Source organism: Diadema setosum, chromosome 9 (genome assembly GCF_964275005.1).
Source record: "Diadema setosum chromosome 9, eeDiaSeto1, whole genome shotgun sequence".
Lineage (NCBI taxonomy): Eukaryota > Metazoa > Echinodermata > Echinoidea > Diadematoida > Diadematidae > Diadema > Diadema setosum.
In genome coordinates, this window is record NC_092693.1 from 20,465,680 (window position 1) to 20,477,808 (window position 12,129).

General features: G+C 37.9%; 1 protein-coding gene across 1 annotated transcript; it reads right to left on the reverse strand.

Moving 5' to 3' along the window:
• Positions 1 to 2,480: 2,480 nt before the first annotated feature.
• On the reverse strand, positions 2,481 to 8,707 carry LOC140233213 (ileal sodium/bile acid cotransporter-like). The gene is made up of 4 exons (XM_072313327.1): positions 8,101 to 8,707; positions 7,165 to 7,459; positions 4,202 to 4,316; positions 2,481 to 2,951 (listed from the first exon to the last, which is right to left on the reverse strand). Exons 1-4 carry the CDS (start codon positions 8,705 to 8,707, stop codon positions 2,481 to 2,483), a joined length of 1,488 nt encoding a protein of 495 aa, XP_072169428.1.
• Between the last annotated feature and the right edge of the window lie 3,422 nt (positions 8,708 to 12,129).

Sequence of the window (12,129 nt, forward strand, 5' to 3'; positions counted from 1 at the left end):
GTAGCAATTATTCCCCCTGCTTTCTGAAAGAGGTTGGTCCATTGCTCTTTCATAATTCTAGAAAAATGAATTTTTGTTGAATTTCCTTTATATTTTCTTTGTATTGTTGTCCACTAATACGTCATATCCTCTAGTAGTCTCCTCATCCAGCCGTTCCAACACCAAAACTTTAAAAATTCATAACTTTTGCATCGATTGTCCGATTTTCCTCAAACTTTCACTGATGTGTTCTACTAATGTTGCTGCTTTCACTCAATCCACATTGCTTTTTGGGTTTACCTTCCCTTTAAGTTTTATGTGAAGCATGTATAGATATTATCAATATTACACATTTCTGTTATTTCTTTTTACACAGTGTACAACAACTTTAGGGGCATTGACGTGAAATGCTATTATACATTCATTCGGTACATCAAATGATGCCTTATTTGAAGCAAAGATGCCCAATGTAATTCCTCAGTTCAACGAATATGCACAATTTATATCAGTATTTCATGAATTAAAGAAATTGTAGTTATCTATTAAAGAAAAATATACTGTGGGCTTTTACTGGAACAATTTCTAAATGATTCAACTTGAACTTTCTCCCTCGATTACACTTTCACTTTTATTCTTTGACCTTGTACCTATAATAGTCTTCAGGTACTGGACCTCGTAAAGCTTTCATTAATCCATTTGAGAAATGACATAATATTTTCTTGTTTGGTGCAATGCAAAAACACGGAAAGAGGTGTGTATGAGGAATGGTGTTTGTTTGTGTACGTGCTTGTATGCTTGTGTGAGGGTGTTGTTCAATATTTTGTGAAAATTTGATGCAATCTACTTACTGATAGGATGAATCCAAAGGCACCAGAGAACGTCGATAGAATCAACATAACCACACGCGTACATACGCGCATAACACACACAGCACACACACACACACACACACACACACACACACAAAACAAAAACAAAAACACTACACAACCCACACACATGCATACAAAACTACACTGTCAGAAATCAAGTCACACACATGTCTTGGACTGGGGGCTTTGCGTTACGTTGCGTTTCATGTTTGGTTTATTAGCTCAAAATCTATGCACATCTTTTATGATACAGGTTCTTTATAATAAACTGTTTCTGGCAACCAGAAATCTTGCCCGAAGGTTGCCGACAAAGCAATAACGAATGCTTGCAATATGGATTCACAGCATGAAAATGTGTCAAATATGAACTACAGGTGACTGGAATAATTACTTTGTTAACTATTCGTCCGAAGAAAAAATAACAAATTTCAATGCATTCGTAAGCGGGCATATCATTGCATGCATATCTATACATAGCATATCAGTCCAACTATTATAGAGGGCTGATGAATAAAGATAACATCTACTCTTTTATACACTGTATAATGGATGACTAGAGTGGATTTAAAATCTACAAACAGCAGCATAAAGTTAAACAGCATTGCGTAGTAACATTTGGTTGTTCCCTAATATGTTTTGCAATCTTTCTTCCCTTCTTGAATGTCAACACATGAAAGCTAAGAAATTTAAAAGGGGAGATCATCCTAGTAGAATACTCGTAGACTGTGAGAATAACATGAATTGATAATTCCCTTAAATTTGATATCACGCCAATGTATCCAAACATGTGACATTCTTAGAGCGGTTATTTGCATTCTCTTTTCTCCTGTTATACTCCTTTTTCATTTGATTTGATTTGATTTGATTTGATAATTGTTTATTGAAACAAACATGCAAAGTAGTAGCCCGAAGGCTAAATTATAATGCATCACATTGAAAAACATATAAATTACATTAAACAACACACAATGTATGAACATTTCAACAATGACAAATACCGACCACATTAACATAAAAAATATACAGCATCATATCAAAATAATATACAATTCATACCAATTATCATACAACAAGTATGTTTAGACGCCAAACCAATTCAAGATGTAGTACATGATTAAGTACAAATCCATCCGAGATGCAGTACATGATTAAACTGATTTCATGGAATGATGTTTTATTCAAGGAATTCTGCTACCCCGGCTTCACTCAAAACTTGACTCTGGTTTTCATCCTTGCTCATAGGAATTTTCTAGTTTCTGAAAAAAAAAGCCCCAACCTGTTAGCATTCGAAGTTTTACGACTATTTGACTTTTCATTAATGATGCAAATACTTGTAAATATGTTCATGTTTCATATGTATTTGCAAACTACAATTTGTAGAGCTATTCATTGTACTGTACTTATTACGTTTGTAGAACCTTTGTATCAGACAGGTTTAGAACTTGATTAGCATTGAATTCATGCTATTTTCTGGTATTTTTATCCTGTATTCATGCATGTGTCTTTTGTTATATATTATGCCATGTAAACATATGAATATAGATAATAACCTTCAACTTCAAAACTTCAACTTCAACTTCTATGCATAAAATATTTGCAGTCACCACTATTATTTTCTGCTAGTCAACATCACTGCTCACTCGCATCATTTACACGTCCATTGGTAGATTCCGAGGTCATTTCTAAGGCGGGATTGTCCAGGCCGTTGTCGATGTGACCGTTGTTATTGCTCGCGTCCGTGGTCGAGAGGTACTTCTTTCCCATCTCGACGACGGCGAGCTTCTCTTCGTCGTCCGGAACGCCGAGAATGCTGTCGCAACGGGATCGACAGAGTAAGTACCGCACCACGTAGTAGACCATGGAGGCGACCGTGCCTTCTATTAGCGTGACGAGGACCGTGACCAGCGTGACTCGGGAGATGAGGTCCGCCTCGGGCTGCGGGTAGTACAGACCGACGATGGTACGTCCAAGGAGCGCGTTCTGGATGCCCGTCTCCAGGGAGATGGTGATGGAGGTCCGAATGTCACGCCCGAAGATGCGGGCGAGGGACAGGCCGAAAAACGCCCCCAGCGTCGGTGTTACTATGGCAATTACCCATACCTTTTGGAAAGAAAGGCAGGCAGAAAAATAAGAAAGTGATCGAAGATTACGGAATGTTCAGTCTGTGATAATTATTTTGTAATCATTTGAGATTGACGTACTAAAGAAGGAGGATTTTTTAACTACTTGTGCTGAATGTTACAACGACCAAAAAACCCCACCTTTTTTTTTTTTAAATCACAACCATACTTGGTGACATAAAACCTCTGAATGTATGACCTTTACACACGTTTAATTGTGATAATATCTTATTTTGTCCTTCAGCGTTTCGCTCCGAAGATATCACTCCCATTTCTGTGAGGTATTGCCTTGCAAGAAATCTCCACGCCGTGTTAAAGTTCAAGTTAGAAATAGTAAGAGGACTGAAGTTTAAGAAAGGGAAGAGTTTTAAAAAGTTTAATTCTACGCGAACAACAAATAAGAAGGTTATATAATGGCATTTTCATTTTGAGTATGATATCATGACGTATGCAAATAAGATAGGGCATTGGTGTAATCCCCTCACAGCACTCCCAATGGGCTTGTACATGTTACTAACGAAACCATTCACACAAATCCACCCTACCAACTCTTTCACTGTAAAAATGTACCATCGCTTAATCACAATAATGTCCCTGACAAGAAAACTTCCATCGGTTGGGGGAATATGGTAGATACAGTACAAATACCACAACAAAATTTAGCGTCAGTCAACCTTTATATGTGACTTGCTCAGCGATCGATCCCAAAGCATCATAATTTTAGTCAGACAGCGAAGATTTAAAGGAATGATTCGGCTTGAGGAAGTCCACATGTAGTGGAGACAAAAGCTAGCCAGTCAAATCTAAAGATAGGCTAACGCTTATTTCTTTGTTGTGACACTCCAATGTTATACAATTAATTTTGATGTGCAGGACATAGTATCTTATTTCTCCGTCCTGAAGTCTTGTATACAACAACAATATCTATAGATAGCCAAAATTGTAAGGCCATGACATCATCATATAATCAAATTGCATATTACATGTATTTTTACAAAACTATATTTTTGAGAAAGCATGTAAAACATTACATTTTCTATGGCTCTCAAATATATCAATATATTACAGCTTTCCCTGTTCTGTTTGTGTGATTGTATATCCTCATTATCTTACATCATTTGATGTCAATCTGACCATTGGTGTGGACCTACAACATTATGACATCAAAGCCGTCAAAGAAATTTTTGTGATGAGCAAAGTACTATGACTGAAATAAACACACTCCTTTACCTCTACGGGAGATGTCGTAAAGGCATAAAGGTCGGCTGGTACGGCGAGTGAAACGGCCACAATGATGAGCAGAGCAGATATTGGTTTCATCCCCTTCCCACTGTATTCCTTGAACCTAAGCGGGGATAAAGGACCAGAAGTTCTCTTGACTATTCCGTTTCATCTTTCACATTACTTGTGCCGTCGACCGTGTTTGGTGTTAGTAATCTTTTCGGCGCCATCTCATCATTGTTTTTGCACGCCATAAATTGTGAAGAGTTGCATAACGAAAGAATATATTTTAATGTATCTTTTTTTCTGTCTAGGTTTTCATACAACCATTATTGTATGGATGAGTCATGATGTGGTATTACTTTTAATTGTTTGTGTGTTCTTGTTGTTTGTATGGAGTCACCTCTTTTAAGACGGTTATAGGGAACGTCTGGCCATGTATCTCAAACCAAGTCTGCTGTATAGCGGCGGACGCTATACTATAAGGACAAAGTTCCATTTTGTTCACATCTCTGAAATTATCAGGGTCATGATTTCCTGCTTATATGGTTTCGCGTTAAGTTTTTAGGAAAAGAGACGTTGACTGATTTGAGGTTCGATATTTCTTAGGTATTTCAGACATGATGATAAAGGATACACAAGAAGATAATAAGCAGGCCTATTGACCAAATAGATTTATAGTCACTCCAAGAGGTAAAAAGCACTCCAAACCGGGCCGTTACAAAGCACATCGGATCACGGGACCAAGCGGATCTTGCCTTTTTTATCTCGTTGTCTCTGTTTCTCACAAAAGCATTACAATTTGATGTTTCTTTTATTTCATGCTCAGTCAATAATCTAGGGAAATACTGTATTAGGTCATTTATGCCAACGTAGAATCCCCGACTCCTTGTGTGACAAGGATTATGTTGATAGAGGAACTCAAGATGAATGCTTTTGTGCGTTTATGTGACAATATGATTTCATCTTACTCTGCATAATATATAAAAATGCTTTGTGACTACTCATAAACATATAGAATCAATACTAAAATACTCAGTATAAAGTCATTCAATTCAATCTGGCGGCCGATTTGAGACCTCTTTTCTGTATCATCGATGCTTGTCATGGATCTTTAAATCTTTAAACTATGCATGCTTTTGTGCGTCATGTTATAATATTTAATCTTACTCTGCATAATGTATAAAGACACTACGCATAATCACACAGAATCAATATTCTAATACTCAGTATAATATGTCATTCAGTTCAATCTTGCGGCCGATTTGGGACCTCTTTTCTGTATCATCGATGCTTGTCATGGATCTTTCAATCTGTAAACTATGTCCTCTGCTCTGTCGCATTTCTTATGGTTCAATTTGATTTGCAGTTGCACTGCTGGTGTTTTGTGTAAATGGTAGACCTAATAGGGAAAGGAGCTAGGAGTGTAGTGCGTTTGATGGCTGAAAAACAATGTGCATTGTGCATTGTAAATGTGCATTCAAACTTTGTAACAATAGAGCAAATATGACCATGACCTTTGTTATTTACACCTCTGACATAAAGTGAAATACTCAACATTATCATGGCTTGAACAGCTGTTGAAGTTTGAGCTAACGACAAGACGTTTCTACTCTATAAAAACACAGTCAAAGCATGAGGCTACGCGCTATGTGGAAAGGTAGGCGCAACAGAAAAAAAAAAATCCAAATACAACCAAACTCAAGGTAAAATTAATTGGAGAAACATTTGCAAGCCAAGAAATATCAAACTTCTGTCAAACTTCCATTAAACATGTATCCTTGTTATCGTCTTTGTCTATGTCTTTTATACATTTTCGATAATATTTTCGGAATGCAATGGTTATCATGATGATGAGGAAGATAGTGATGAGAAGAATGCTGATAATGCTAAAATATTACTTCTAGAGTAGAGATTGGGAGCAAGTCCTCGGAGTAAAAGCGCAATCAGCTTCTTTTTCATTCAATTAAAGACACTTTGACATAATTCTATAAAACTAGACAACTGACACAGGTAAACATTTAATCAAATTGCATGAATTACATGACATAATCATATACGATCGTTCCATGCAATTTCAGTGATTATTTAACTTGGACGGGCCTCAAAATAGCTCTTTGGCCAAGTCGCCATGATGTCACTTAAAATAAGATGACGTCAAATTGAGATGACTAAAATGATAGGAAGTATGTAATAGCCTCCCTGTTAGGATGTGCAGAAACATGCATGCAAAATGTACTTGATACATGAATAGAGTTTTTGTTTCCTTAGAAAATGAAATGTTATTTTTACAACATTTCTTGCTCATAAAACTTGTAGGCCTATTAGCAAACGGGGTGATTCAAAGAGACATTTCATGTTGTTAGTGGGTTTTTTTTTTCTTCAGTGACACGTTTCTCCTGTTTAACTTACGTATACTTTATTTTTGCACTTAAAAAAATCTCTGTTTTTGCTTCGATTGCATAGGTTGTCAATAGGATACTAGAAATGTATTTTTTTTTCTTTTTAAAGGACGCCCAGTTTGTTCTTCTAAGAATTATAGACAGTGTAAGAAGTTTGGTCTGAAACTATTATATACATATGTGTATATGCTTTCATTTCGTTATTAACGTATTGTTTTCATATTTCTGTCAGCCAACGTTTACTCAAGATTATTTGTAATTGACTTATATTATGTTCTGGGGAGGATGAAATAAAAATGAATTGAATGGAGATGTCATTTACAATTGCGCAAGAAGGTACCAAATTTCTTACTGATACGACTGCCGTATCTAATCATCGCAACCATTTCGTTCATGCGATTTCGCTTGAATGTTTTCACGATCGGAGTACCGTGTAATTCCCTTTCATTCAAAATCCTTCCTTCCTAAAGGTATAACTCTCACTTGAGCAAAAATAATGTATTGGAATGGAAACCGGGAAATCTAACGAAAGGGATAAGGTTGAAAAACAGAGAAGAAATATCCACTTACTTTGGATATTTATACGATATTCCTATCCCGAGGAAGCACGGTATGATCAGGAGGACTAGCTGAATCGCCAAGTCTTGGTATGGAGTGCTCAGGCGAGAGTTTTCGCCCGTGAACGGCGTCGAGTAGATGAAGAGGTTGAGCGGCATCATCCCCAGGGCGATGATGGAGGAGAAGAACGTCATCGTCACGCTCAGGATGAAATCGACGTCGAGGAGGACGCTGAAGATGTTGCTGAGCCAGCCTCCGGGGCAGGTGCCGACGAGCACGATGCCGATGGCTATGCTGGCATCATCTCCTGGGTGGGTAAAACAATCATAAAATCAGTCATCGCTGAAGAGTTACTTGCGTGATATTTCTGCAACTAATGGTAACTGATTAAAGTTCTTACTGCTGATGGATTCATCTAGTGAAAAGTGTCTGGTATTCGAAGACAATTATCTGAAAATAACTATTTCAAAAGCTAACCGAACCTACTGAAAGTTGGATGCCTTTCAGCAAATTCATATCGTGACGGTATAATGTGGTTATCTGGCATGATGGTCGTCAGAACATTAGTTGTGCATTCGAACTTTTCAAATGGACGAATTAGTCATCATCATTATCTTAATGATATCAATTTTGTCATAGTGATCATGACCGGTGGTGTCTGTAGTTTCTTCATTGGTGTTCAGTGTCAGAACTTGAAGTGAAGTCATGGAAGTATAGGTGATGTCAATATAGTTATCAGTAACATAATAACTACTCATACTATCTCTTTGAGTTGACAGTGGACTCTCTGTATTGTTGTTGGTTTTTTTTTTCGCCAGCAGAATTATGATAATTGTATTGTACGCGATGCAAAAACAATTATCTGAACACCCCCCCCCCACACACACACACACACACACTCACACACACTGAATTCTTGTCGTTAAAGTATTCTGCTCAACACTCTACCTGGCAACAGCCTTGCTATGAAGTAAGTCATTGCTGGCATCACAATGAACTGGGAGAAGATTCCAATGATGACGCCCCATGGTCTACGCACTCGCTGCCAGATCGCTGGGACGTCCATGCTCCCGCCCATGGACAGGTAGCTGAGGACTACCCACGCCATCAGCACGTAGATGTAGATCGTCTGCAATATCACGGGCATTCGCTTGACCCCGATCGTCTGCGCACCAACTAGTAAGGGTGTGCTGACGTCCGGAGTCGTCCGGAACTCGATAAGGAGATCGCTGATGGAGATCGCCTTACCCAGCAAGGGCACCGTTATGTTGAACGGATTAAAATCATCCGAGGTCTCGACCTGGAAAACTCGGTCGACAACCACCTCAAAGTAGCCATCGTTTTGTGCCGAAAAGGAGAGTATGCCGTCCGTTTTCACATCGTTGACCAAAATCGTGACGTTTATCTCCTCGCCCTCGAATACGTACACAGTGTCTTCGAAGTAGGTGATATTTACCAACCCATCACTGTCGCATTGCCCGCGGGTCGTAGTTGGTAAAAGGGCGATCACGACTAGGAAGATTGTCACGATGGTCAAAGATAATCGAGTCGTCATCACTGCCAAATTTTGCAACCAAACTGCCCTGCATTGAAATACGACAAAAAAGAACATCTTGATCATATTCATCACTTTGTACCTCGCAAATGTCACGAATTAGAACACAGTCTTAACCTACAGTACACTGGTATATGGTCCCTCCTCCGAGAGAAAGACATGTTAGAGACCCTGTCTGTAGCAGACACATGAATTTATAAGGGCCCTTTTTTTTTTCGTCTCCCTTTGATGAAGCCATAGACAGGTTTGATTGTATTATATTACAGATACTTTCTTTCTCAAAATGATTAAATAAAACACTACCTGTAGGCTGGAGAGGTATACCCAGATACGCGATGTTTTAATCTTATACTAGAATAATTATGCTCAGCCATATTATAGCTTTCCATCATGTCTAATAGTCATCTAGACTTCATTTGCCCTGTTTCTTCACGACGGGAATAAATTATCTGAAAGCATCGTGCCTGCATTATGGAAGGCAAATAATTTAGGATGATCATGAAGACACAAGTACGTTGAAAGTGGTTCAAATGTCGCAAAATTGTTGACACCTTCGGCACTACAAACGACAGCAATACTTTAATCCGTTACTGATAGTTACATGCATCATTCCCACGATCAAGCAATATACATCGATACAAACACTTTACAATTAAAAGCAACACGGATGAAAGAAATCATACACTTATAAGGTGTCACACCCTGTACCTTTCAAGTAAATATTCTCATGCCGTGTATGATGAGAACTCCAGGTAAGATTAGAGCACCAGAAACTACTTTTCGTCACCGAAATTGAGCATTACTGGAAATATTGCCAAGGAAACAAGACCTTTATTTACCACTCGATTTCTCCGATGCAAAGAACGCGAGAGGATATCAACTCCTAACTATGATTATTCTCGAGAGTAGGTTTCTCAGTTAAAGTTAGCGTTGAATGGGAAAGCCGTATCTCACACAATATGACCGCCTTGGTGAAGTTTGCTCCTTTATATGATATTCGAGGTGAGATTTGTAAGCTGTGTAGTTGAACATTTGTGTGTGTGTGTGTGTTTACTTGAGAGATATTTAAGGTGGCTCTTAAAAGTGCTGGGTTTCTATGGCTTTGTCTTGTGGCAAGAAAAGTAAATAGGCGGCAAGATTAAATCTATTTTTATAGTGTGTCAATTTACGAAATATTGCATTCCTACTCTCGCACAAACAAGCACAAATTTTGTACGCAGAGACCACACACACACACAAACACACGCACACACACACACACGCAAGTACACACGCGCGCGCATCGGCGAACGAAAGCAAATAACCCATGGGTTAAAACATATTTCGATCACCTAGCAACATTGAAAAATCTCGTTAAACTCAGCAATATATTTATCCCACTCTGTTATTTACCTATTCAGTTTCCTTTGCCTTGCAATATAGATGGGACACAAGAATTCTTGTCCTTCAATTTGTGTTGCTTTTTTTTTGGGGGGGGGAGGGTAGTTTCCTCGAAGAGAACAGTTTTCATGTAAAAATGTATACATTATTGATCGTCTTTTAGCAATTACTATTCTACTGCTGTTTGCTTGAGATCGAAAGTTTCCTCGGTGAACAGCTTTTGTTGTGTTTCTTTTTCTAGAATGCTATAAGCAATGGGATATATATATATATATATATACAGTGTATATATATCCCATATATATATATATATATATATCATCAGACTGCTTAATCTGTTTTGTTTCTCCATATGTGCATATGAAATATCATAAAACAACTCAACAACGCGTTCTCATCAAAATTTGAATAAGAGTACTTAGAGAGTACACATTGAAAAGGAAGTTGATATAATAACGTGTTGATACAAGACCAAGGGTCCCCTTCATTTCTATCATATCTTAAGGTACGGGTGGTGGAGACCGTCATCAAAAGACAGTCTGCTTGACTTCATATATGTGGTATCTTGGGGGGGGGGGGTTAAGTAAAAAAAAAAAAAAACAACCCCACATAAAACAATGGATCAATGGATACAAAATGCCATGTGTGAAATGAATCTAAAAAGATTTTTTTTTTTGTCATGATGTTTGTTAAGTGACATAATAACAGTCACTGACGGTAGTATACTTGTGGTAAACGCCCTGAAAACGTTGTTTCACAATAAGCTAAATTAGAATCGAATGCTAAATTTCGAACGTCACACCCATGATAACCACTGTAAATTACCATTGATTCCCTCTCAATTTCCATCATAAAATCGTTTTAAGGTTTAATGAATCAAATCAAATAAAACTGAAAAACAAAAGTTAAGGAAGAAGAGAAGAAAATGGGGTGGAGGATTTCAAGCCCAATGGTCTAATCCAACACAGACCCGAAGTTCAAAGTACGGACGTGATGAAGCGGCCATAAAGTGATAAAAGTTTATTTGATATTTAATAAACCAGGAGCTACTCCTCCGATAAGAAACCATCAACATGCAATCAATTTATGTCAGACTGCAATCGTTATGAGTAATTTGAGCGTGTCCATTCAAAGAAATTAGGATACAATGTTCACAGAGTAAAAAGGGTATTACTGAGCCTGAATGAAAGAATATCCGCTTTGTGTGTGTGTGAATGAGGACTGAACTATTATGTTTTGTCAAATTGTAGTTGCAAAAGTAAAGCTTTGAAAATGAGTCAATGAGAAAATGGTGACATGGTGATTTGAAACATTGGAAAGTTCACCTTTACTGTGTCATATAGACTTCTAAAACACTTGAATCATAGATGAGTTATAGGTAAATTCGAAAAGGGATGTGAACCCGAAAAATAGTATTTGTTATAGTATTCACATCAAGACCACTTCGTTCAATGATGACATAACTCTATGATTATTCCGTCAAGAATGCTCTTCTATTTTTTTTTTCCACTATAGGTCGTTAGTTCGGTAACATCGAAGGATCGGCTATAGGCCTATACCTGTTTTATGTCGGCTCTTGTATGACTATTATATATATTATGACGACTATTCTTGACTATCAACTCTCCTGTTAGCGCAGGTTGATGACCCGATACCTCTATTTTTGCATCCGTGATATTCATATTGCAAACACCATTGAATATGTAAACATATTATTTTCTCCCAATTGCACAATCTATGTTTCCTTGCGCCATTGCAACAAAGCCATTAGGCGCCGATTAGAGCGCATGATTACATCCAACAATGGGAATGGCGGGACTATTTTTGGTCTTTTTTTTTTTCAAGCACCTGATGATTGACCGCAGCCGGAAAGACTGCTGGCGCCATGTGCCATAAAACTGGGCGTTTTTATGCCAAACTGGTACCTTCTGCGCAGAAACGAGAATTGGAGTTCTCACCTTAAAGTGGTGACACGCCTAATTTGGTTGACTATGCAACGAACATTGACACAGGGCACTCTATAGAATGGAGTTTAAAGGGGT

Excerpts from the sequence above, each read along its gene's own strand:
- LOC140233213 (XM_072313327.1), bottom strand. The coding sequence starts at position 8,707 with ATGACGACTCGATTATCTTTGACCATCGTGACAATCTTCCTAGTCGTG. Across the intron at positions 7,460-8,100 it reads CATAGCAAGGCTGTTGCCAG|GAGATGATGCCAGCATAGCC; the intron begins GTAGAGTGTTGA and ends TTACCCACCCAG. Across the intron at positions 4,317-7,164 it reads ATATCGTATAAATATCCAAA|GTTCAAGGAATACAGTGGGA; the intron begins GTAAGTGGATAT and ends ATCCCCGCTTAG.